General features: G+C 35.5%; 3 protein-coding genes and 2 non-coding genes across 6 annotated transcripts; 4 read left to right on the forward strand and 1 right to left on the reverse strand.

Moving 5' to 3' along the window:
• The first annotated feature begins 549 nt into the window (after positions 1 to 549).
• Positions 550 to 5,179, forward strand: LOC111797089 (eukaryotic translation initiation factor 3 subunit B-like). Of its 2 annotated transcripts, none has more exons than XM_023679985.1 (12): positions 550 to 722; positions 806 to 970; positions 1,141 to 1,378; positions 2,132 to 2,278; positions 2,494 to 2,622; positions 2,796 to 2,924; positions 3,011 to 3,094; positions 3,184 to 3,308; positions 3,421 to 3,619; positions 3,703 to 4,235; positions 4,344 to 4,452; positions 4,627 to 5,179. In XM_023679985.1, the coding sequence occupies exons 2-12, from the start codon at positions 849 to 851 to the stop codon at positions 4,969 to 4,971; spliced, it is 2,160 nt and encodes a 719-aa protein (XP_023535753.1). In that variant the 5' UTR covers positions 550 to 722; positions 806 to 848; the 3' UTR covers positions 4,972 to 5,179. The 2 variants fall into 2 exon arrangements, with proteins under 2 accessions (XP_023535753.1, XP_023535754.1); XM_023679986.1 differs by having other exon boundaries at positions 811 to 970.
• A 2,762-nt stretch (positions 5,180 to 7,941) lies between these two features.
• TRNAR-UCU lies at positions 7,942 to 8,014 on the forward strand. Its single transcript has one exon. It is a non-coding gene; the product is annotated as a tRNA-Arg (tRNA).
• Positions 8,015 to 9,955: 1,941 nt separating this feature from the next.
• TRNAR-UCU lies at positions 9,956 to 10,028 on the forward strand. Its single transcript has one exon. It is a non-coding gene; the product is annotated as a tRNA-Arg (tRNA).
• Positions 10,029 to 13,144: 3,116 nt separating this feature from the next.
• On the reverse strand, positions 13,145 to 14,711 carry LOC111797090 (glutelin type-D 1-like). The gene is made up of 2 exons (XM_023679987.1): positions 14,446 to 14,711; positions 13,145 to 14,184 (listed from the first exon to the last, which is right to left on the reverse strand). The coding sequence occupies exons 1-2, from the start codon at positions 14,639 to 14,641 to the stop codon at positions 13,310 to 13,312; spliced, it is 1,071 nt and encodes a 356-aa protein (XP_023535755.1). The 5' UTR covers positions 14,642 to 14,711; the 3' UTR covers positions 13,145 to 13,309.
• An 8,989-nt stretch (positions 14,712 to 23,700) lies between these two features.
• On the forward strand, positions 23,701 to 26,568 carry LOC111797091 (40S ribosomal protein S4-3-like). The gene is made up of 4 exons (XM_023679988.1): positions 23,701 to 23,805; positions 23,889 to 24,069; positions 25,114 to 25,211; positions 25,924 to 26,568. Exons 1-4 carry the CDS (start codon positions 23,779 to 23,781, stop codon positions 26,356 to 26,358), a joined length of 741 nt encoding a protein of 246 aa, XP_023535756.1. The 5' UTR covers positions 23,701 to 23,778; the 3' UTR covers positions 26,359 to 26,568.
• Positions 26,569 to 27,170: the final 602 nt, after the last annotated feature.

A 27,170-nucleotide genomic window follows, 5' to 3' on the forward strand; every position in this document is an offset into this window, starting at 1 on the left:
CGGTAAAAATCTAGTTTATCATCGAAGTAAACCCACTGAAATTTCTTCTTGATCGGTAACCCTCTAGAGTCGCATCATAGTACTATCATAGTATTATCGAGACATAATGGGTCGAGACTAATAAGTTAATATAAAAAACTAGTCTATAGTATCTCTTTCATTTATGTATCACGGTCTAACATATCATATACAAAATTGCATAGAAAGTGACAAGTAGATAACATGGTCATGTTGCAAGAGCTGTAGGAAAATGTCCGCCATCAAGTCCCATTGTTTGGGCAACATTCACCAATCAATGGTCAGTTGATGACAATTAAATATAATTTATTTTAAATTTTTTTTAGATATAAGATAAAATATTTAATTTTTTCAAAATTGTCTTATTTAATGAATATTTAAAATAATTTTCTTTTAATTTAATTTAATTGGTACGCTGAGTCAGACTTTTAATTTTCTTTTTTTAAAATTTATTTTTATTTATTATTATCAAAAATTTTTTTTTTTCTTTTAACCATTCTTTCCCAGATTCTGTTTTTTTTATCTAAACCCTATCTCTCCTTTAGCCGCTGCACCCCCGCCTTGCCGCTCGCCGTTCCTGCCCAGCACCGCCTCATCGACTGCCGCCCCACGCTGCACTCTTAGCCGTGCATCCTCCTCCATCCGGCCGTGGCCGATTAGCTGCTGTCTATAACGCTGGCATCGTTTCTACGCTTCTCATAATTGTCAGTTCTTTTCCCTCTCTCCCTCAATATATTTTCAGAAATTTTGTCTTTTTTGTTGCGAAAATGATCTTTAATTGTTGCAGTGAAGACCTGACTCTTGCCGCCGATAGAGTTAGTTAGTTCGTCATGGCGGATGTGATGCTGATTAAAGATATTGAGGAAACGGCTGATCGGCTTGGGATAGATCTCTCCCAAGTTGATCTTGATGCCATTCGTCTCCCTCCCGGCGAGGATTTCGGAATCATTAGGTCAAAGCTTTTTTAGTTTTATCGTATGATTGTGTATCTTAATTTTCATTTTCTGAGTCTCCTTAGGGCATTTGAAATATTTTCTTTGATTATAAATTTGATGGATTTATTACTTTGTCTTCTGTCTTTCCAATGGCTCATATTCTTTCATTGTCTGCAATTATGTATAGTGATGATGAAGAGGTTCTACAAGAGGAGAGTCTTGAGTTTGATTCTGGGTTTGGAAACATTATAGTTGTTGACAATCTTCCGGTTGTTCCTCCGGAGAAGTTTGAGAAGCTCGAAGGTGTTGTTCGTAAAATTTTTGGACAGATTGGAGTTATTAAGGATGATGGTCTGTGGATGCCTGTTGATCCTACTACACAAAAAACTTTAGGGTACTGCTTTATTGAGTATGGCACTCCACAGGTACTTTCTCATTTTCGCACACACCCTTTTTTGTCTCTGCTAATTTTACTCCGAAACTTCATATATTTATCGTATCGAGATATATATTAAAGAATGCCATTGAGAAACAATGTCCAATATTATAAATCCTGTTTAAGATTGAAGAAAGTCTCCTATCTTCGCTACTTTTCGTTCTTCCTGGCATTTGATGAAGTCCAATACAGCTACAGATACTTGCAGCCTCATTATACTTCTTTCTGGCTGGTACTTATCTCTAGTTTCTTTGGATGGAACTGGCAGTAGTTTCAACCACCTGCCTCTTATACCAACACCCTATATCAGATGTTGTTTGATGCTATGAATCAATGTACTCGTTTGGCCTAACTTGTTATGTCTCTTTCCTAATCTCTCATTGTCTTGGGTTACTAGTAGTATTTTGACATAACATTTAGTGGTAATATACCGTGTTAGAATGTTCTTGAAATATAAACTTCGTAGCGTTCAGTAAGTCCACTATATGATAGTGTGATATTTTGGATTTCCACTAAACATGAATTTCATACGGGAATATGTGTACCTTCATGGAATTCTGTTCCTATATGTTCTGTTTCTATCATTTTGCCTGTAGATGAATTTTTTTACTATAGATATTTGCGGTTGTGCTTCCAGGCTTTCTGTTGTGATTTTTTTGTATTTAATCTTAATTCTCTTGTGTGTACTACTGTAGTTCTGTTCCATGATCGAGCATCTCATTTAATTTCAGTGATATTGTAGGAGGCGGAGCTTGCCAAAGAGAAGACTGATGGGTACAAGCTGGATAGAGCACATATTTTCACTGTTAACATGTTTGAGGACTTTGATAGATTTATGAAAGTCCCAGATGAGTGGGCTCCTCCTGAAATCAACCCATATACTCCTGGGGTAAACTATCTGCAATGTCACTTTATTTTTCATCCCCACTACTTACTGTGATACATTATCTTGAGGAAAGGTGGGGGTTTTGTGGATTAATGTGAAGGTGTTAGCTGAACATTAAAATGTATATGGGGAAAAAGATCCATGGGAGGATATGTGATTTTACAGATCAAATTGTGCTGTCATGGAAGCATGATGCTATTTACTTTTGAACATTTCAGGAGAATCTTCAACAGTGGCTTACCGATGAAAAAGCACGGGATCAGTTTGTTATTCGTTCTGGTTCTGACACTGAGGTTTTCTGGAATGATGCTAGACATTTGAAGCCTGAGCCAGTCTACAAGCGTCCAGTGAGTATCCTTTAGTCTTTCTTGAGTGTTGACCTTATTTTTATAACTAAAGTTCCTACTCTCTCCTGGTTCGATCGTTTGGTTGATGTTGGTATACATAGTATTAATAGCACTTAGGTATCTTTGCTCTTGGGCTGTCAACCCTAGCTTAATCAAATATTTTTCTGTTACAGTTCTGGACCGAGAGTTTTGTGCAGTGGTCCTCATTGGGGACTTACCTAGCGACAATTCACCGACAGGGTGCTGCAGTTTGGGGTGGAGCAAGTACCTTTAATCGTCTGATGCGCTTTGCCCATCAACAGGTATCCTATGCTTTTTTTTTCACTCCACACCTGACGGTGCTTGCCAACGCCCGAAAGGCCTTAAGCTTTTAATATATTAAATGCAGGTTAAGTTAATTGATTTTTCTCCTGGCGAAAAATATCTGGTAACTTACAGCAGCCATGAGCCCAGCAATCCTCGTGATGCAAATGTGAGTTTTTTTCCTTCTTATTCCTAGTTTTTAATTTTAATTGAAGAACTTTACAGCTTTCCATCATTGCTGATTATATGTTCTTTCAGAGGATCGTGATCAATATTTTTGATGTGAGAACTGGAAAGGTAATGAGAGATTTCAAGGGAAGTCCTGATGATTTTTCCACTGGAGGAACTGGTGGTGTTGCCGGCTTATCTTGGCCTGTTTTTAGGTATTTATATCTTTGATGGATATGCCTTGTCTCTGTTCGTTTCTGGCTTGTCAAGTTGGTCGGAATATTTTTTTTCTTGCTGATGATATAAATGTTATTGTTGTTTTTGCAGGTGGGGTGGTGGGAAAGAAGATAAATACTTTGCCAGGATTGGGAAGAATGTGATTTCAGTCTATGAAACCGAGACTTTCTCTCTTATCGACAAAAAGTCTTTGAAGGTCGAAAATGTTATGGATTTTTGCTGGTCCCCTACAGATCCCATTATTGCACTGTTTGTTCCTGAGCTAGGTGGTGGGAACCAACCGGCTAGGGTATGTACTTCTATGCTGCATGTGTTGCTATTCTTTTGATCTGTGAATTTAAATGTTTTCAATGGGCTTCTTTCGTTTCCTAGGTGAGTCTTGTCCAAATCCCGAGCAAGGAGGAGTTGAGACAGAAAAATCTTTTCAGTGTTAGCGATTGCAAAATGTACTGGCAAAGCAATGGGGATTATCTTGCTGTCAAGGTTGATAGATATACGAAGACAAAGAAAAGCACGTACACAGGGTTCGAGCTTTTCCGCATAAAAGAGCGGGATATTCCTATTGAAGTGTTGGAGCTTGAGAATAAGAACGATAAGATCATTGCATTTGCCTGGGAGCCAAAGGGGCATAGGTTTGCAGTCATTCATGGTGACAACCCGAGGCCAGATATTAGCTTTTACTCGATGCGAAGCACTCACAACAGTGGCCGAGTGTCGAAACTTACAACTCTCAAAGGCAAGCAGGCCAATGCTCTTTTCTGGTCACCTGCTGGAAGATTCATTCTTCTAGCTGGCTTGAAAGGTTTCAATGGGCAGTTGGAGTTCTACAACGTCGATGAACTGGAGACGATGGCAACTGCAGAGCATTTCATGGCTACTGATATTGAATGGGATCCTACTGGAAGGTAATTTAGAGGGCCATCCATATTTGTACATTGTTATTAGATTGGATCAGAATGATTTCCCTTGTGGTTACGACAGCTGAGTCGGTCTCGTTGTTTGCATCTGTACAGGTACGTTGCAACTGCTGTAACTTCAGTCCACGAGATGGAAAACGGTTTCAACATATGGTCCTTCAATGGAAAGCTCCTCTATCGAATCTTGAAGGATCATTTCTTTCAGGTCACTTATCGATTATATTCTGCAAATCATATGTTTTTGTTTATGGTCCTGTGGGTTTATACTGTAATAATCGTTCATGAATTTGTATGCTTGCAAAAACTATATCGATCAAGTTTCTTTATCTTGACGAACTATTTGGAGTCGTCGTTAAATTTCTTAATTTTCAAATGGCAGTTCGCATGGCGACCAAGGCCACCATCCTTCTTGACCCCGGAGAAAGAGGAAGAGATAGCAAAGAACTTGAAGAAGTACAGTAAGAAGTACGAGGCTGAAGATCAGGACGTATCTATGCTACTGAGCGAGCAGGAGCGCGAGAAACGGAGAATGCTGAAGGAGGAGTGGGAGAAGTGGTTGAATGAATGGAAGAGATTGCACGAAGAAGAGAAGTTGTTGCGACAGAAGCTTCGGGATGGTGAAGCCAGCGATGAAGAAGAGGAATACGAAGCCAAAGAGGTCGAAGTCGAAGAGATTTTGGACGTGACGGAGGACGTTTTGTCGGATGATTTTGATCAGGAATGAGGTAGGTTGTTGACCCAAACAACCTTTTTACATGCGTGAAATTAGGTACCTTCTTCCTGCCTTAGACCTCACCAATGACTCGAAATGCAACTTGGGAATGTCCTTAAAAGTTTTTAAGTTTTGTTTTGGATGCCTTATTTGTTTGTTATGATATCATCTCACGTCAGTAACTCAGTTATATAATGTATTTTTTATTCTCTTTTAGCCATTTTTAGCTCAAAATTAAGCTCTTCAACCCCGAGCGCCCTGCATCGACACGGGATGTATTATCGTCACGGCGCTGCAACCATCGACGGGATGTATTCTTTTGAAAAGGATTTGGGGGATAGATATCTCTTTGGTCGATATGTTCTTATGAGGTATAGTATCGAGATGTGTTTGGTTGGTGATTTGAGCATAGGAATTTATCAAAAAGTAGCAATGAAAAGTGGTAGTACTTTAAAGCACTTTTGCTCATTTTCAGCTTCTCATGGACGCCAAAGTGGAGGAATAAGACATCTATGAGAATCCAATGTTCCAAATCATTCATTTCTAAAAGATTTTGAATCAGGGGGTTAAATGATTCGGGAACTCAATTAATTTGGACTATTCGAGATTGGGTTGGGTTAAATTATTTTTCGGTTTTTTTTTTAAATTGAAAATTTTGGGTCGTTTGTGGGTTATATTTATTATTTTTTTTTTATAGATTAACTCAACCAACTGGAAAATAGGACTACAACTAAGTTAGATTATTACGAAAATTAATAACATTTAACATTTGTAATTGCAAAAATTAAAAACATTTAACACTGGTAATTGATGTGAGTGATGTTTGGTTACTTATAAATGTTTAGTCACTTGATTTATATTTGATGAAATATTTATGAGATTTTAGTTACTAACTTAATAGGATATATAAGAATTTTTTAAAATAATTAAAAAAAAAAAAAAGAATAACTTAACATCTCACTCCAATGATAAGAATTTTTTAAAATAATTTAAAAAAAAAAGAATAACGTAACATCTCACTCCAATCCAACGCATGTACACTTTTATGCATCATTTGAGTATTTACGTCTAATCTCACTCAAATATGACATGTGTTCCGAAGATCAACATGGAGTTCTATAGAGAGATGAATATTACGAGGGGAGAGAGTTTCAACTAACTTTATATGAATTGTAGTTGACAAGCCTCTTTGGTATGTTCTAACCGAAACTTTCTTTACAAGATCTTCCTATGATTCTAACACTTTTAGTTTGGTTTGTGGGAGCGTCTTGAAAGAACAAACAACCAGAATTGCTCCTATGACTAAACCCTAATGTCTATTCTATTGAAATCGTATTAAAAAAAAAATATATATCTCAATATATATTTAATCAATTCGAATCCTATTTTATCGTGGTGTTGTTCCTTCAAATTTATGATGCAATAATTTAGGCGGCTAATTTACTTTTGAGTCAATTTTAAATATGAGCGTTTGTGGTGATATATTAGAGTTTGTTGTTATTATTATCGGGACAATGTATCACCTTAGTTTTTATGAACTTCGTTATTTTTCTTTCAACTGTTTTGAAGTGTATACCGTGCAGAACTTGGATAAACAATTTCAACTGTTTTGAATCACTCAAATTAGAGCTAAAACGAAAAGCTATTAAATCGAAGAAACTATGAGTGAAACAAAGTTAGTAGTGTGATATCCCATGTTTGTTGGGGAGGAGAACGAAACACCTTTTATAACGAGTGTAGAAACATTTTCTCAACAGTCGCATTTTAAAAATCTTGAGGGAAAGTTCGTAAGGAAAAGCCCGAACGGAACAATGTACTTGGACTGTTACAAGTAGAAAATGCTTGACGAGATGACGTGGTGGCTCAGCTTCATTATTTTCAATTTTCTTTCTTTCAACGTACTCTCAAACATATACATATACAAATACAAATATATATTTTGTATCACGAATATAATGTTGTGAGTACTCAAATTTGTATATATATTCATTAATAGAGTTGAGCCCGAGTGGGCGCTTCACTTGCATGGATTCATTTCTTAAAATGTATGGAAACCTTTTATTAGTAGATGAGTTTTAAAATTGCGAGGCTGACAGCGATACGTAACAGGCCAAAGCGGATAATATCTACTAACGGTAAGTTTTAGCTGTTTCTTGGCCCGTTACATCATCAACCTCACGATTTTAAAACGTTTTATTTACCTCTCCAACTAATGTGGGATCTCACAATCCACTCGTTTTAGGGCTCCACCAATGTTTTAAATCGATTCGTTCCCTTCTTTCAACCAATGTGAGATCATACAATGACGTCTCTAATCTAAGCAAGAAAATTAGGGACGTTACAATAACATAGGAAGACTTAGCATAACATGACATAACAATCATAATCATGAAACGTGCAGGAGCCACAAGACGCTCGTCATCACACCAAACCAACAATAAAATCACTTACTTGATTGGTTTACGCCAGAGTTACTGATTATACTTGGTACAAGCTTGAAACCGTTAGATCCATCATCTTGATGATATTAGTTAAAACAAAACGACTACAAAGATCGGTCACCTTGTAGTCCAAATGGTGCAATAAAGAATATCTCGATATATCTGTTATATCTCTGTTTCGTATTAGTCCAGTGAATATAGAATACGTTTACGGTAAAAAGAGTTGAAAGGAAGCTGTTAATAATAGATTACCGAGAAATATAGGTAAGAGAAATTTCGATTCGAGATTTAATAGTTGGTCTATTCTTAGTCCGAGTAAAGCCCATCTTGTTGCTACAGGGACGAACGAGAATGAATAAGTTTTAGCTAATGTATTAACGATACTACAAAATTGTCTCTTCTAATAGACAATTATTTCTTTGCCAATTTGACCTACAGATCTGTTCGGTATTTTGTAATCAATTCTCTCTACGTTTGGGGAAAAATCTTAAAATAAACTATTAAAAATTCAATTTAAATACGAGTGTTCATATAATAGAAAGCACCCATGGCCTAATGGATAAGGTGTCTGACTTCTAATCAGGTGATTGTGGGTTCGAGTCCCACTAGGTGTGTGTTAATTTTTATGTCTAAAGTTAGAGTTCTCGGATTATTTTTTTTTAATTATTTATAGTGTTGTCGGGTTGTTTTTTTTTATAATTATTTTAAAAAATCATATTTATCTCACCGTTAGAGTTAGGTTATTTTTTTTTTAATATTATTTATAGAATTATTTTGTATTCTAAATTATAATTACGAAACATTCCCGAGATACAATGCATCACTAATATCGATTACAGGGTTGAAACTCTAAGGATTTGAAGTTGAGTTGTCGGGTTGAAAGTTGATAGAAAACGCTTGACAAGATGACATGGCGGTTCAACTTCATGAACCAATCAAACCATGACACGTGGACATTGGAAAAGGCATCATTGTTTTCAAATCTCTCTTTTCATCTTTTTAATTCTCCTTTCTATAATTTCAATTTTTTATTTTTTAAAATTTAATTAAACCTCGCAAAATTANTTTTTTTTTTTTTTTTTTTTTTCATTTTCTCTTCTCTCTCTCTCTCTTTTAATTTAATTTCCTTAATTTATTTCTTTTCTCTTGATGAAAGCATAAGTTAGTGTGAGATCTCGTGTTGGTTGAGAGGGGAACAAATTGTTTCGTAATAGGGTGTAGCATCTCTTTAATAGAGGCGTTTTAAGATTGTGAGGCTGACAACGATACGTAACGGGCCAAACTGGACAGTAAGTTGGTGTGAGATCTCATGTCGATTGAGAGGGAAACAGATCATTTCTTAAAAGGGTGTAGCCTCTTGTTAGTAGAGACGTTTTAAAATTGTGAGGTTGACGCCCATACGTAACGGACAAAAGTGGATAGTAAGTCGGTGTGAGATTTCATGTCGATTGAGAGGGGAACAAATTATTTCTTAAAAAGGGTAGAGACATTTTAAAATTGTAGGCTGACGCCGATACGTAACGAGCAAAAGTAGACAATATCTACTAGCGGTTGGTTTAGGCTGTTATTTGGCTCGTACTAATCAAACTATAAGCTAATGTGAGATGTCATATCTCATATAAAGTCTCTCCCTAGTAGACGTGTTTTAAACCTGTGAGGCTGAGCGATACGTAATAAGCTAAATTGGATAATATCTATTAGTGGTGGGTTTGGACTGTTACTTAGCTTACAGTTTTAAAATGCTTCGTTCCCCTCTCTAGCTAATGTGGGATCTCACAATCCACTCCCTTTGCCACCCAACCAATGTTTTAAAACGCTTCGTTTCTCTCTTTCAACCAATGTGGGATCATGAAGTGACGTCTTTGATCTAGGTTAGAAAATTAAAGGCGTTATAATAACATAGTACAACTTAGCATTGCATGACATAACAATCATAATTATGAAACATGTAGGAGCCACAAGACACGCACCATCATACATAATACAATTAATCAAACCACCAAAGTCACTAATTATACTTGGTACTAGCTTGAAACTATTAGACCCGTTTTGATGTAGTAGTTAAAAAAAAAACGACCATAATAATGATATTAGTTAAAACAAAAGTACTGGAAAGATCGACACCTTGTAGTCCAAATGTTGCAATAAAGAAATATCTCAATATATCGGNATATATATATATATATATATATATATATATATATATATATATATATAATTCAAATCAAATTTATTGATTCACATTTAAATTTTATTAAATATTTAATAAATTTTTAATAGTATAATTTAGATTCTTGGAATATAAATATGCCTAAGGAAATTGAGATTTTTTTCTCCCCATTTTTGCTACTATCAATTTTAACTTCATTAGAACATATAAATTATTTAATATTATTGGATTTTATAACAAAATTGATGAAAGTTTTACGAAAAGAAAAAAGGAAATTGACTTAGAGAACTGTCTTGTCTCTTCCGACATATAGTAATTACTTCGTTGATTTATAGATCGACCCATGGCCTAATAGATAAGGCATCGAATGATTAAATAATTGGATGCGCCCATGGCCTAATGGATAAGGCGTCTGACTTCTAATCAGGCGATTGTGGGTTCGAGTCCCACTGGGCGTGTATTCAATTTTTTATAGGCCTAAAGGATAAGGCATCTGTCGGTTTGAGTCCACTAAATAAATAAACAGATCGTAACTAGAGCTGGGTCAATTTACCATTTTACCCCCTAATATCCTAAAAGCAGGTAGGGAGCCCCTTGTTCAAGACTTGGAGTCAACCCATCTTACACCCTATGTCCCCCCATCTTACACCCTATGTCCCCAGCTATTCACCCCGTCTTACCCCTGAAATGGGAGGCTTATTGAGTCGGCAAATTCGGGCCACTCTCACCCATGCAAATCTAAGGAAGATAAGTCAACCCATCTTACACCCTATGTCCCCAGCTATTCACCCCGTCTTACCCCTGAAATGGGAGGCTTATTGAGTCGGCAAATTCGGGCCACTCTCACCCATGCAAATCTAAGGAAGATAATTCAACCCATCTTACACCCTATGTCCCCAGCTATTCACCCAGTCTTACCCCTGAAATGGGAGGCTTATTGAGTCGGCAAATTCGGGCCACTCTCACCCATGCAAATCTAAGGAGGATAATTCTTAGCTCAGAATTATAAACAGGTTGTTCGTAACTAGAGCTGGGTCAATTTACCATTTTACCCCCTAATATCCTAAAAGCAGGTAGGGAGCCCCTTGTTCAAGACTTGGAGTCAACCCATCTTACACCCTATGTCCCCCCATCTTACACCCTATGTCCCCAGCTATTCACCCCGTCTTACCCCTGAAATGGGAGGCTTATTGAGTCGGCAAATTCGGGCCACTCTCACCCATGCAAATCTAAGGAAGATAATTCAACCCATCTTACACCCTATGTCCCCAGCTATTCACCCAGTCTTACCCCTGAAATGGGAGGCTTATTGAGTCGGCAAATTCGGGCCACTCTCACCCATGCAAATCTAAGGAAGATAATTCAACCCATCTTACACCCTATGTCCCCAGCTATTCACCCAGTCTTACCCCTGAAATGGGAGGCTTATTGAGTCGGCAAATTCGGGCCACTCTCACCCATGCAAATCTAAGGAAGATAATTCAACCCATCTTACACCCTATGTCCCCAGCTATTCACCCAGTCTTACCCCTGAAATGGGAGGCTTATTGAGTCGGCAAATTCGGGCCACTCTCACCCATGCAAATCTAAGGAAGATAATTCAACCCATCTTACACCCTATGTCCCCAGCTATTCACCCAGTCTTACCCCTGAAATGGGAGGCTTATTGAGTCGGCAAATTCGGGCCACTCTCACCCATGCAAATCTAAGGAGAATAATTCTTAGCTCAGAATTAAGGTTGACTCTCACCCATGCAAATCTAAGGAGGATAATTCTTAGCTTAGAATTAAGGTTGACTCTCACCCATACAAATCTAAGGATAATTCTTAGCTGAGGATTAAGGTTGAGTTACCTAGATCATCGAATGAAAAAATCAGTCTCAACAGTAAACGACATTATAAAGTGAGAGTGGTTTTTTTCATGGTCCGATCTTATGCAATACTCATTGCATAGGACGCCCCCACTCACATGTCTCCACATTTACAATTTAGTGATCACATTGTTTATATCATATACAAAAGTTGGCCGCATCCATAATGTCTCCCGAATAAGGTACTCAGCCTTATCCCTATACTATAGATCATTTAAGGTACTCAGCCTTATCCCTGTACTATAGATCATTTAAGGTACTCAGCCTTATCCCTATACTATAGATCATTTAAGGTACTCAGCCCCTGTACTATATATCCTAAAAGCAAGTAATCGTACTATATCAATCGTACTATATCAGAGTGTTCTTAGTTTATTGGATTTAGATTAATACAGTAAAATTTACTTTATTTAATAAAAAACAAAATTAGGCTTAGTTTATTGGATTTAGATTAATACAGTAAAATTTACTTTATTTAATAAAAAACAAAATTAGGTTCATCATTTTTTTGTGTACCTATTATTGGGAATTGGATTCCTATAAACAATATTTGTTTTTTCTTAAAAAAAAAATAAAAAATCTTATCATTTGGAATCAAATTCCAAATTTTTATCTTGATTGGAATCCAAAAAGAAATAGATTTCCAAGCTTTATTATATAATATATATTAAAAAAAAATAGAAAAGATATAATAAAAATATTGGTATGATTAAAAAGAATTTAACCTAAATGAGTTAGGTGGTTCATTCATTTAATATTCTTTTTACCTAATGTTTATTCCATTTGTTTCCTTTTGAAATTCAAATCACTCATTCAAAAATAAATTACAGCCATACACTTAATATTTACTAATCATTACCAATTATGCTCGTTTGAAATTATATTTATGAATTTCAATCATTACTAATTAGGTTAGTTTGAAATTCTACTCATAACAGATATTAGTGTTGTATTGATAAATATAACCTTCTTAAAATAACAATGGGAAGTGCCCATGGTAATGGATAAAGCGTAGATAAGGCTCACTTCTAATTAGGCAATTTAGGCAATTATAGGTTCAATAATCTAGGCAATTACAGGTTCAAGTCTGTGCTTCTAATTAGGCAATTTAGACTTATAATTAAGCAATCTAGGCAATTACAGGTGGTAATGGATAAAGCGTAGATAAGGCTCACTTCTAATTAGGCAATTACAGGTTCAGTAATCTAGGCAATTACGAGTTCAAGTCCGTAACACATTCTTAATTTATTGTTATTTATCAAACACATTCTTAATTTATTATTATTTATCAAACATTCATAACACATTCTTAATTTATTATTATTTATCAAACATTCATAACACATTCTTAATTTATTATTATTTATCAAACATTCACGAGTTGATGATGAGTTAATGATTGAAATTGATCAAATATTCACAAATTTTTTAATGGGTCCTCCATTTTTTTAACAATCATTCACGAATTAATGATTGAAATTGATCAAATATTCATAAATTACACACATAACACCTCTATTTTTTTAATGGGTCCTCTATTTTTTAATGGGTCAGTTTAGAATTATGTTTGGTATATAAAAAAGAATCATTTTATTTTTATTTTTACCAAACATCTAACCAATGCTCTATTATAACCAAAAAAAAAAAAAAAAGGAATCTGCAGTAAGCCTAAGCTGAACAGAAAGCATAATGAAAACAAAATTAAAGCAAAAAAAAAAACATATTTAATTCACTTACTGTGATCTGAAGAACACGAAGAACAGCAGACTGAAAAACTACGAAACTAATTGGATGGAAGAAAGAAACGACGAAGAACAGCAGATTGAAAAACTAAAACTAATTGGATGCAGATTTTCAAATTCTATGAAACTACTTGGATGGAGGGAAGAATATGGCATCAGAAGCCCTCTTGGAAGAGAAATTCTTCACCAAATCGGCATCCACATTGAAGGCTGCCTGAATAACTTCCGGTGAAAGAGATTTCCAGACGCCGATGCTGCCGGCCAAGTGAGTGAAAACCGGATTTGGAGTAGAAATGATGGAGAACCACTCCATTCCTTCCGGATCTCCGATCTTCGATACCACGAAGAATCTCGGCACTATGAACAGATTTCCAGCCTTCACTCTTGTTTCCAGAACCTTCTTCCCGTCCACACCTACTACCTCCGCTCTTCCGCTGCCTCTGACGATGTACGTCACTTGCAGGGCGGAATCGCACGAGAATCCTGGCGAGCACATGGCACTTCCGTCCAATCGGACCAGATCTGCACCTAGGCCTACCTCGCCTACTAGTGGTAGGTTTTTGGTGTTCAGGACCACAACTCGTCCGCCGTTCTTCACGTCCACATCAAGTGGCGCCTCTTCGCAGTTCAGCGCCATTCCATTTCGATGCTCCTTTTTTGGCTCTGGCATCTTGACTCCGTCCTTTAGCTTTACGATTCCGGTTCCGGTTTGATTTTTTACCAGAGATTTCACTGACGCCTCGTCCATATCCCAGGCTCGTCCGACAAATTCCGTGGAGAAGCCGGTGAAGATTCCGTTGGCGCCAGTTAGGAAGAAGTCGGTGAACTCGCCGGATTTGTGAGCCTTGGAAGTGTCGCCTAAGAACAGAACCACCAGATCGGTGGCTTCTTTGTTGAACCACCACGTTACCACGCCGAATGGAAGAGCGATCGCATCTCCTTTCTTGATTGCAATCACCTTCTCCTCCGATTCCGGCAGAATGATTCCGGCTACTCCGTTGCCTGAATCAGAACAAAAACCAGAGAACGACATTTTGATCATCAACAGATCAGAACAGCCAGTTAATCAAAAGAATTCATGCGCATAATTTTAACACCGATAATCGATCTAATTGAAATAGAAATTTAGTCAAAACTAAACCTAATCAACTTATACAACAGGAGTTCTCCAAAACCTTCAAGCATTAATCGGATCGAAATTAAAAATTTCTAGAAATCGTACAGCCGACGGACATTCTTTTGCAATCGGAATCGAAAATTTACCTTGAAGAACGTAAGCGACTTTAGCCGAATCGGAGTAGCGAGGGAGAGCAAAGCCATTCTTCTCGAGCGCGAGCTTAGCGGCGCCGATGTTACCTTCACGGAGCATCGGAAGTTCCTTCGGAGACCAGGAATAATAGGATCCTCCATCACTGCCATAGATCTTCTTGGCCAACTGAGGAGTCAAATCGATTTCCATAGCTGAAAAGAGAGAAAAATTAAAATTGTTTTGATGATAGCAATTGATCTATGAAATCTGAACTCTCACACGAGAATTTATAATTGGAAAGAGAGGAACGGATAAACACGTCCTCCAATAATATTAGGAAATTTGTTAAGATTTACAGAGATTTCGAATAATTATATATTTTTTTAATTAATATATTATCAAATTATATTTAAAAAAAAATAATAATAATTCAAATGTATGATTATTATATTTAAGTAAATTTCAATTTTAAAATATATATTTCAATTTTCTTTAAATTAGGGTTGGAAATTTCCTTTTTTATTTTATTTTAATTATTTGTTAAATAAAAATTAATAAATATATATTAAAATTATATAAAATTATTATTTATTCATTTCAAATATATTATTTTAAATTATTTAGTATTTTTATTATAAACTTAATTAAGTAATTAATTAGATTGAAATACCAGTTATAAATGGTATGAGGTTTCAATTTTATAGATAATTCTGTGCGTAACGATTCGAAATTTTTTACTTAATGTTAAGGTCGCTAGCATATCATAAACATTGAATGCGGAAATACTTTTTTTTTTTAATTTTCATAAAAAATCACCCTCATCTTAAAATACAACACGGGGTGTTTTGAAATAATAATCCAAAAATAAATAAATAAAAATTAATATAAACAAAAATTAATATTTCATTTTTAAATAATAATAATAAATTAATAAATAAAAAATAAAAACAATTATTCCCCTCGTCCCTCCTAACAAACCGTAGTTTATTTTTCCAATAATCTCTCCTCAATCCACCTCACAATCCGAAACAAAAAACTAATCTGTTATAAAAAATCAATTAATTTTTTTTTAAATCCAATTATTTAGATTTTTTGGTTAATTCAAAACACTTTAGAATCGGTTATAAATCAATTTAGATTTTTTTTAGATTTTCTTTTCTTATCCAATTATTTAGATTTTTTTTTATTCAATTATTAAGATTTTTTTTTTTTTTTAAATTGGCCTATTAAACGTGGAGTAATTAAAATAAAATAAAATAAAGAAATATAATAAGAATACTTGTCCTAATTAAACTTAGATTACTATGTAAGAAAATAAGCAAAATACGAAAATAAAATTTTGGAAAGTAGAATGCAAAATGGGCCACTAATATTTGTTTACAAAATTAAAATAAATACAAAATAGGAGGGTAAGAAAAATGTTATCCAAATATAATCGCTAAAATAGAATAGAAAATAAATATCTAATGAAAATAGAATTATATATATATATATATATCTAGACTCTAATCATAAAGTCTCCGAGGTTCACGTGAAGCCTAACCCATGGACCATTGTAAAATTTAGAGAATTGAAATTGAAATTGATGTCATGGTTCATTGACACCAGTCTAAGCTAATCAGGTAAGTAGTCTTACTATCGGCATGATTATATTTGATGTTAACACGTGCCCCGTGGTTCTGCAAGTGTCCTATATATTGACATGTGTAAATTGTCTGTGGAACGATATGTTTCTTATTCAATGATATGTTTGAGATAGGATACGAGAAAGATGTATAAAACGAAATGTAACGATAGGAGTAAGATACGTTCATGAAACGTTAAGATTATGTTACATACCGGAGTGCTATGGATAGGAGAGATTTATGAAAGAGTACGGTTAGGTTATGGGTAGAAAGTGATAGGTTTGTGATAGATTGATAGAACGATAGCGTTAGGAAATGTTCCTGTGATGATATGACTAAGGTACGTTCACGTAACGATATGACTGTGATAGGTATAAGAACGTTAAGGCTATGATAAGTTAGGGAACAATATGACCATGAAGTGTTTACGATATGACATGTTTATGATACGATATATTGTGATATGATATGTTATGTTTAGATTGTTTTGTGTGACTATTGAGACAATTGTTGTATGAATTGCACGTTATGAAATGACATGTTAAAAGCATGAAACGTTATGTTATGTTTTCTAAATTGTATGTATACAACATGTTATGAATGACATGATATCACGATAAATGACATGAAATATAACTCCGTTAGAATTATGCATGATATGAGAACTGAAAAATGAGAAAAAATATGATATGAATGTAAAACGATAGCAGGGTTATATTTAATAATGTCGAAAATGGAAAAATATTGGGACCTCATGTATTATGTGTGCTTATGCATTGGAGATACTCTTATTTCATCACGATGGGCTGGGGTACGATCATTATGTTTTACAAAATGCTGCCGGCAGGGGTACGATCATTATGTTTTACATAATGCTGCCGTGGTGGTTACTAGATCTAATGGGTACCTGGCCTAAGGAGCTCCCAGAGTATACTCGCCCGACAAGGAAGTGGTCCAGTGGTGTATGAATTGACTGGTAAGTCCATACTCGCACATATGGGCTATGTGTAAAGTATATGGTATACATCCAAGTTACTGTTAGGACAGTACCGTAGGAAAATGGATTTAAATGATAGGTCTCGTCATTGCATTCGCATGTTGTTGCATTTAACCCCATAGTGGGGTCACTTACTGAATATTTCTTTAAATACTCTAGTCACGTGCTACTACATTTTTCAAGTCAAGGCAAGACATTCGTGTACGGTTGACGACGACATCGCAACTCGAGACCATGGCTCATGCATAGGGTAGTAATATTTATTTTCTTAGATTTTGGCTAGAATATGATGTTTTAATTTAAACGTTTATTTATTTTATTTAGCCTTTAATTGTGTCGTTTTAAAGGAGTTTTCGAAACACGTAAGTCCATGGCCGTGTTTTAAGATAAAAGTTACATTTTATGGAATTTAAATGAAGTATTTCCGCATTCAATATTTATGATATGTATACAATAGCGACCTTAAATTAGGTAGAAAATTTTGGACCGTTACAGAAACACCTTTAAAAACGACGCAACAAAATACTAAGTGAAATAAATAAACGTTTAAAAAAAACATCCTATTATAGCCTAAGTCTGAGAAAATAAATATGACTACCCTATGCATGTCATGGTCTCGAGTTGTGATGTCGTTGTTAGCCGTACAAGAATGTCTTGCCTTAACCTGAAATAAGGGTAGCACGTAGCTTGAGTATTTTAAGAATAGTCAGTAAGTGACCCACTATTGGGGTTAAATGCAAGAAGATTCAAATGCAATAACATGACTTATCATACCAGTCTCTTTTCCTACGACACTATCTTAATGGGCAGCTTGGATGTATACCATATACTCTACACACAACCCATACGTGCAAGTATGAGTTCACCAGACAGTTTGCACACCACTGGACCCCTTTTTTTTTTGTCAGGNGCGTCTCGGGTCGAGGCGCGGGTTAACGGGCCGCTCGCGGGTCTCGGACCGAACGCAGGTGACGGGCCGCGCGGTGATGGGCCGGCTCGTGGGTGATGGGCCGCGGGTTGATGGGCTGGCTCGCGGTTAAAGGCNCTTTTTTTTTTGTCAGGCGAGCCTATTCTGGTAGCTTCTTATGTCGGACACCCATTAGAATTAGTAACCATCACGGCAGCATTATGTAAAACATAATGATACTTCACCTGCTTAGTGGTGTACNGTACGGGGTTCGGTTCGGGTTTCCGGATCCGGATCGCGGGTCGGACTTCGTCCTCTTCGCCCGACTGCCTGCGCAATTTTCCGGCGGTCCCTCTCTCTCTTCGACAACGTCGCNTTATTATCATTTAATACAACCCCGCTAGCGTTCCATACATATGATATCATTTCATATATCGTTTATCATTCATATCATATAATTTTTCATATCATTTCACACATTTTTTATCATTCATATCATATCATTTCTCATTTTTCCAGTTCTCNTCCCCGTTCCCGAGCTTATCCTTCACCCTAACCCCGTTTTTGGTACAGATTTCGTTGGTAAGGGCCTCGTACTCCCGGATTNTCATATCATACATAATTCTAACGGAGTTATATTTTATGTCATTCATATTATGTTGTATACATACAATTNATCCTTCACCCTAACCCCGTTTTTGGTACAGATTTCGTTGGTAAGGGCCTCGTACTCCCGGATTTGGAGAAGCTCGGAAGTCCGCCGTTCCGTCTTCCTTGCCGACGGTGTTCAGCGTACGGGATTCATGTAGAACCTACTCCTGATGTGTGTAAAGGGTTCTTNTACTTTTAACATAACATTTCATCATATACATATCATATCATATTGCATCACAATATAACATATCATAAACATGTTAATTTATCACATATCTCATACCATAACATTTTTCGTATTAATTTCATATCATATCATATCATAAACACTTTGTGGTCATATTGTTCCCTAACTTATTATAGCCTTAGTGTTNTGCGAGCGAAAACTCCGGCGTTCGCCGGAGTTTTCGGCTCTGCCAACGACCATCATTTTTTTTTTCGGTTCCATTACANTATAGCCTTAGTGTTTTTACACATACCACAGTCATATCATTACATGAACGTACCTTAGTCATATCGTCATATAAACATATCCTAACGATACTATTCTATCAATATATCATAANACGGGGCACGTGTCAACATCAAATATAACCAAGCCGATAGTAATGTCACTTAGTTGATTAAATCCTATCCCTTTCTACCCATAACCTAACCGTATTCTTTTATCAATCGATCGTGACCATATCGTTTTACNCATAACCTAACCGTATTCTTTTATCAATCGATCGTGACCATATCGTTTTACCAATCTCTCATATCCATAGCACTTCGATATGTAACCTAACCTTAACGTTTCATGAACATATTTTACTCCTATCATTACTTTACGTTTAGTGCATCTTTCTCGTATCCTATCTCAAATATAACATTGAGCACATCATACCGTAANATTGAGCACATCGTACCGTAAGTATTATCATACAATTCACATACTATAACATATACACATCATATCATAAGCATATTGATTCAAGAACAATTCACATATATCAANATAACATATACACATCATATCATAAGCATATCGATTCACAAACTATTCACACATATCAATATATATGACATGTGCAGAACTACNTCAAGTACAATCATGTCGATAGTTAGGTCACTTACCTAATTAGCTTAGGCTGATGTCACGAATTTATCCTTAATGAAAGTTCTATTATTTCCATTGAAATCCAAGTCAACCTATGTGAGCCCATAACATCAGTTTCAAGTTTAAACTTCTACAAAATTGTTTCTCTAATTTACATTGGTCCATATGTTAATACTTAATGCGAATGTTAGAGTGTTTGCATGAGTTACGTCTACAAATATTTATATATGTTTCTTACGGTATTATCTTCATACAAACTATTTAATACTTTTTAATCTGATATTCTATTTTCTATTCTTATGTTTAATACCCTTTAACATTTTTCACCTATTTTCTTTTCTTTTTTCTATGTTTTTTTTGCTTCTTTTTAATTGTATTCACCGTCTTTCCTTACTTGACACAGTTAAGTTTTAATCTATTTTTTTTACTATGATATTTCCGGTATAAATTTTTTTTCGTTTAATTCTTAATTTAAAATTAACTTAATTAAATTAATATCGTTTAATAAAATAAACTAATTAATTATAACCAAATTAATCTAATTCAATAAAATAAAAGTAAACTATTGACCTCAATCTCTACCAAACTAATTCTGGTAAATCTGTTGTTTTTACAAAGAATTATTTTAGGGAAGGGTGGTAAAAGATTAAAGTAGAGGATCAGTTACTATTTTCTTTAAATTATTACTATTTATTTATTTTTAATTTTTTTTTTACTGTAGTTACCTTTTGTAATTCTCGTTAATTTTAATTTATCCCAATATATATATATATATATATATATAAAATGAAAAAAAAAAACTAATTTCTAAATTTTAATAGTGATTATTTTAAAAGGAAAATATATTTTAAAATTCATTAAAAATTGAGAAAATTAAATCATAATAAATAATAGATAAATATTATAAAATTTAATAGTTAATATAATTAATAATTTTTAATTAAAAGCTATTTAAAAAATTTAAATATATTTAAATATATTATATATTTATCTGTATCTAAAAAAAGTTATTAGTTTTATCCTAATATAATAAATGATCCAAATATAATAAATAAAATAAAACACATAATTAGAAAATCTAAATATGTATTTTTAGATGCTAAAATCAGATTAAAATATTAAATTAAAAAAAAAAACCTAATTTCTATTTTTTAAGTAGAATCTTAAATTAAAATATTTTAAAATTTTTAAAAATAATTATAATATATTTTAAAGCGAAAATAATTTTAAAATATAATACAAGATAAAATATATTTTTTTAACAACTTAATGATTTTGTTCATGTTTATATGTTTTTATATTTATATTTATTTTAATTTTATTATTTTAAAAGCCATATAAATGTTAATAATATTCTATTCATAGGTCTAAATAAATATTAAAGATTTTAAATCAAAATATTAAATATAAATATTTAAGAACTAAATTAGTTTTCATTTCTGCTATAATTAGGCTTGACTAAGAGTTTCGTTAGGGTGGCTGCTCGTTTCTTTAGTTTCGATTAAAATCGTTCAATTCATGTTTCCTCCTAATAAACTGAGCTCGAGAAGGCCTTTGCCTGAATTTCTTGAAGAGCACGAGGTCACCTCTTCATCAATAGAAATGAACACCGCCACGAGAGTCAATTTATGATCTCCATCGACCTAGCAGTCAATCATTGATCAAATTTATGAATCGTATATGTACCCCATGGGCCTGACTTGGTTGAGCGCAATGCATTACATGTCGTCGGCTACCACAGAAATGGAAAGGTCCGCATGATATCATGGTGAACATAAATATCGAATGTACGTGTCTGTACTAACATAACATAACGGGAAAGTATCCCGATGCACATGACATACATACATGTTTGAGGTCCCCATAATTTTCATCTATAGCATAACTCATTCCATTTCTCCTTCCATCCATGACATATTACATGTACACATGACAGTCATCACATAATCCATCATATAACTTACATAACATGGCATACATAGCATTCCATTTCATTCATAACATAGCGTAATGAATATCACATGCATACATATCATAGTACCATATTGACATAGAACACATGAGCATAACATAAAATAATACAGTGCATGCAAGGGCCACAAGACATGCGCCATCATACATCACTTACCTGACTAGCTTATGCTAGTGTCACCAATTTACCCTTAATGAAAGTTCGATTTACTATGATGACCCAATCCTTCTTGAATTTCTATTGGGCGTCTCAATATTAGCTACCGTGTGAGGCAAAACTCTTTACAGTAATAAGAATTTGGAAAGGAGATTTGCTTCCATAAGTTTTGCATGATAGGGTTCGTTAGGGGAGAGAGATTTGGGAAGAGGTGTTGTGAGAGGTTACCAGACGATCAGCACGGAGCCCTAGGAATTCCTACTCATATCCAAATGCCATAAAACTATGTTGTAGGCTTGCCTAGACTAACGTTTAGGTTCGACTATTCTATCTCTACTTACTCTTAATTTTCAGTTGGTATGCTTCTAACTTTTCTACATTAGTTCAACGAAGCTCTCACTAACTTGTTAGTTTTTCAGAGCTAGGTGAGTTCATGATATCTAGATAACTGTGTTATAGTTTTAATGTATGTCATCGAGTTTTCAACTCTGATATTTTGTCATACATTGTGGAGTTTGTTCTCTACGACAGATAAACTATCAGGGTGGTTGCCCTAATCCTAATAGTCTCACGATGTGAATATGACATAAGAGAAACTTTGATCTTTTGTCATATATTGTGGAGTCTGTTCTCTACGACATATAAACTATCAGGGTGGTCTCTCTAACCCTTATAGTCTCACGATGCGAATATGACACCAGATGAACTTTGATCTTTTGTCATACATTGTGGAGTTTGTTCTCTACGATATATAAACTATCAGGGTGGTTTCTCTAACCCTAATAGTCTCACGATGCGAATACAACACAAGAGAAATTTTGATCTTTTGTCATACTTTGTGGAGTCTGTTCTCTACGACATATAAACTATCGGGGTGGTCTCTCTAACCCTTGGTCTCATGATGCGAATATGACACAAGATGAGCTTTGATCTTTTGTCATACATTGTGGAGTCTATTCTCTACGACATATAAACTATCAGTGTGGTTTCTCTAACCCTAATAGTCTCACGATGCGAATACGACACAAGAGGAATTTTGATCTTTTGTCATACTTTGTGGAGTCTGTTCTCTACGACATATAAACTATTAGGGTGGTTGCCCTAACCCTAATAGTCTCACGATGCTAATATGGCACAAGACGAACTTTAATCTTTTGTCATACATTGTGGAGTTTATTCTCTACGACATATACACTATTGGGGTGGTCACCCTAACCCTAATAGTCTCACGATGCGAATCTAACACAAAAGGGAGCAACCCTCGTGTCTGTTGACTCTATGTGGGCTTTTGTCCTACTTTAAGAAGATCACGAGTAGGGAATAGTTGGAGACCCCTTAACCACACCCACGTAGTGTACGGATAACACTGATAGTTGCATATACGTCACACTACGTCTGAAGGTACAAATATGATCCCCACCATTAGTACCAGGTCTCTTATCAAGGGTTAACTGACAATACTCTTACAATACCACAATCGTACCATTATACGACATACAACTAGTAGAACAATACACAATTAAACCCCTATTAAACTCATTTTTACTCGGGCCATGGAAACATATATTTAGCACATTATTACCTAAGATAAAATTNATCCTTGTGGATTTTTGGTCATTCGTTCTTCTGCAGATGGAACGCTTTGTGACATTTTTTTTATAATTTTTGTGAGACAAAATTTGTTGGCCATAACAATGTGGAAGATTCTATTTAAGTATGATTGGTTTCTTTGATTGTGTTTTCAACCGAGCATTTTAGTTTTCTTCTACATTTCGATGATTCTTTTACTCGACTGTGTTTCCTTTGCCTTATGCTCTCCCGATTTCTGTGTATATGCTTGTGTTTTGGTGTTTTAAATAGATCATTAATGGCTATGGCTATGACAGGCAAGGGGATTGAAGAAGCATTTGAAGAGGCTTAACGCCCCAAAGCATTGGATGCTTGACAAACTTGGTGGTGCATTTGTGAGTCAAATTTGTTGTTTTCATTGATTTTAATTTTTGTCTAGAGCTTATGCATTTTGTTTTACCTCATAATCTCTTCGTAGGCTCCCAAACCTTCATCTGGACCTCATAAGTCGAGGGAATGCCTTCCGTTGATCCTTATTTTGAGGAACCGATTGAAATATGCTCTCACATACCGTGAGGTAATTTCAATTTTAATGCAACGACATGTCTTGGTCGATGGGAAGGTCAGGACAGACAAGACTTTCCCTGCTGGTTTCATGGGTATGGTTTTCTTAAACTTTGTAACTATACTATAGCAGAGTTGTTTGAATAGCTTGCTAAATTGGTTTTTTATTCTTGGAATTGGCTGTTCATTTTATGAACTAAATTAGGGAAGTAATGGAGTGTTCATCATTTCAATCCTTCCACATTGACATTAGGCTATTGCTAATGGCTGGTGGGGTCCTTATTGTAAGTTGTATGCTATGTTTCTTTGGTGGCTTGAGTGTTAGTTCTGTCATCATTTTCGCTTCGCATTTTCTTCCCATTCTTCTCAATGGAAGATGTCATTTCAATTTTAATGCCTACGAAAAACATTATCTGTAAATGGGAATGGGGCAAATAATAGGGAATGCAACTATAGCTTTACCTGTCAAATTACTATCTCCAAACAAGATAATGTTGATATTATGTTCCATTGATTTGATTGTCAACTCATAAACTTCTTTGTGAGATCCCACATCGGTTGGGGAAGAGAATGAAACATTCTGGTGTGGAAACCTTTCCCTAGCAGATACGTTTTAAAAACCTTAAGGGGAAGCCCGAAAGGAAAATTCCAAAGAGGACAATATCTGCTAGCGGTAAGCTTGAGCAGTTACAAATGGTATTAGAGCTAGACACTGGGCAATGTGCCAGCGAGGAGGCTGAGCCTCGAATGGGGGTGGACACGAGGTGGTCTGCTAGCAAAGACTCTGGGCCTCGAAGGAGGGTGGATTGGTGGAGGGTCCCACATTGATTGAAGAAGGGAAAAAGTGCTAGCGAGGACGCTAGACTCCGAAGGGGGGTGGATTGTGAGATCCCACATCGGTTGGGGAGGAGAACAAAACATTATTTATAAGGGTGTGGAAGCCTCTCCCTAGCAGACGTGTTTTAGAAACCTTGAGGGGAAGCTCAAAAAGGAACGCTTAAAGAGGACAATATCTGCTAGCAGTGGGCTTGGGCCGTTACATTCTTTTGTCTCTTAGTCGCTTCATGTTTGTTCTGTTTATTACTCTTTAATATACATTTTAACCACAACATTTTGTTTTGTCTCTCCCTCCACTTTAGATGTTGTGTCAATTCCTAAGACAAACGAGAATTTCCGGCTTCTTTATGACACAAAGGGACGATTCCGCCTTCACTCAGTCAGAGATGAGGAGGCTAAGGTTAGCTACTGTTCCTTTGATGTTGAATTTTGACCTGATATATGTTACAATCTTGTTGTATTAAGTGTGTTAGAGTCAAATGAAAATAGATGAAATTGAAAGAGTTTTTCTTGTGGCATAAATTGTACATAAATTGTGAGATTCCACGTTGGTTGAGAGTGGAACAAAACATTCCTTATAAGAGTGTGGAAACTTCTCCCTAGCAAACACGTTCTAAAACCTTGAGAGAAAGTTTAGAAGGGGAAGCCCAAAGAGGACAAGATCTATTAGCGGTGGGCTTGAGCTATTATAGTTGGTATCAGAGCCAGACACCGGACGGTGTGCCAACGAGGATGCTGGGTCCCCAAAGGGGTGGATTGTGAGATCCCACATTGGTTAAGAGGGGAACAGGGGAACGAAACATTCCTTGTAAGGGTGTGGAAACCTCTACCTAGTAGACGCGTTTTAAAACCTTGAGGGGAAGTCCAGAAGGGAAAGCCTAAATAGGACAATATCTGTTAGCGGTGGGCTTGGGCTATTACGTAAATCATAAGCAGGCTTAGCACTTCAGATGGAACATCCTATTCTAAAACCATTTTGCATTGTTCAGATTTCTTCGAGTTAGATGCCTTTTCAGGTTGTTAACATGTTACATCGATATCCTAACCCTCTCGAGTAACAGACTGGAGTTGTTGAACACTGTTATGATTAACTCTTATATTACTTTTTGCAGTTTAAGCTGTGCAAAGTTCGCTCAGTGCAGTTCGGACAAAAGGGCATCCCATACCTGAACACTTACGATGGACGTACAATCCGTTATCCCGACCCTCTAATCAAGGCGAACGACACCATCAAGCTGGACCTCGACTCCAACAAGATAGCCGATTTCATCAAGTTCGACGTAGGAAACGTTGTGATGGTGACTGGTGGAAGAAACAGGGGCAGAGTTGGAGTGATAAAGAACAGGGAGAAGCACAAGGGAAGCTTTGAAACGATCCACGTTCAGGATGCGACCGGGCACGAGTTTGCAACCCGGCTGTGCAATGTGTTCACAGTTGGTAAGGGGACAAAGCCATGGGTGTCTCTACCCAAGGGAAAGGGTATCAAACTATCCATCATCGAAGAAGCCAGGAAGAGGCTGGCAAGCCAAGCTGCAGTTACCGCTTAAGAGGTAGGTAGTGTAGTGTAGTGTGTAGCCATATGATGATGAAACGTGGGGTTTTGCTCTTGTTATTGGGCTTTAGTTGATAGATGTCATCCCCAAAAGGGCTCATACTTTGTTGTTTCTACTGGAATTGTGTGAGGCTACTAGTAGCCATTCCAAAACTCTTTGCTACAATGGACTTGTCTTTTAGAAGTTGTCACCTGTCTTTCTGTCTCCCTCCCTCTCTCTCTCTCTCTTAAATATTCTTAGTTTATTAATATCTTTAAATTTTTTTTTAAAATTTTAAAAATAATTTTTTAAAAAAGTTTAAAGATATTTTTACGTTAATATAAACTGAATAGATGATTTTCATCTATATATTGATGGTAAGAATATTTTAATCTTTTTTTTTACAAAGATAAATGATCTCGTCTCGTAATACAAACAATAAAATACAAAGATTTAATTGGTACAAATTTAAAAATATAGAGATATTATTTATACCTTCTTTAAAGTTTAGGGACCAAAATTAAATTTTAAAATGACGAGTAAATTAATCTATCTCTAGCTCTTTTGATCAAATTTTAGATGTAGATGGACAATGTCGATATCTTAGATTTTTTTAAAATGTTGATAGAGTTACGAGTTACTCATATCTCACGTCTTTCAGCAATGATCAAGGCTTTAGGCTACGCCCGTTGAATACAAACATTAAAGACTGAATTACGTCCGTTGAATACAAACATAAAACTAAAAGCCTATATAAAACGAGTACTAAGGATCATAAGACTGAATTACGTCCGTTGAATACAAACATTAAACTAAAAGCCTATATA

Source organism: Cucurbita pepo, chromosome LG06 (assembly GCF_002806865.2).
Source record: "Cucurbita pepo subsp. pepo cultivar mu-cu-16 chromosome LG06, ASM280686v2, whole genome shotgun sequence".
Lineage (NCBI taxonomy): Eukaryota > Viridiplantae > Streptophyta > Magnoliopsida > Cucurbitales > Cucurbitaceae > Cucurbita > Cucurbita pepo.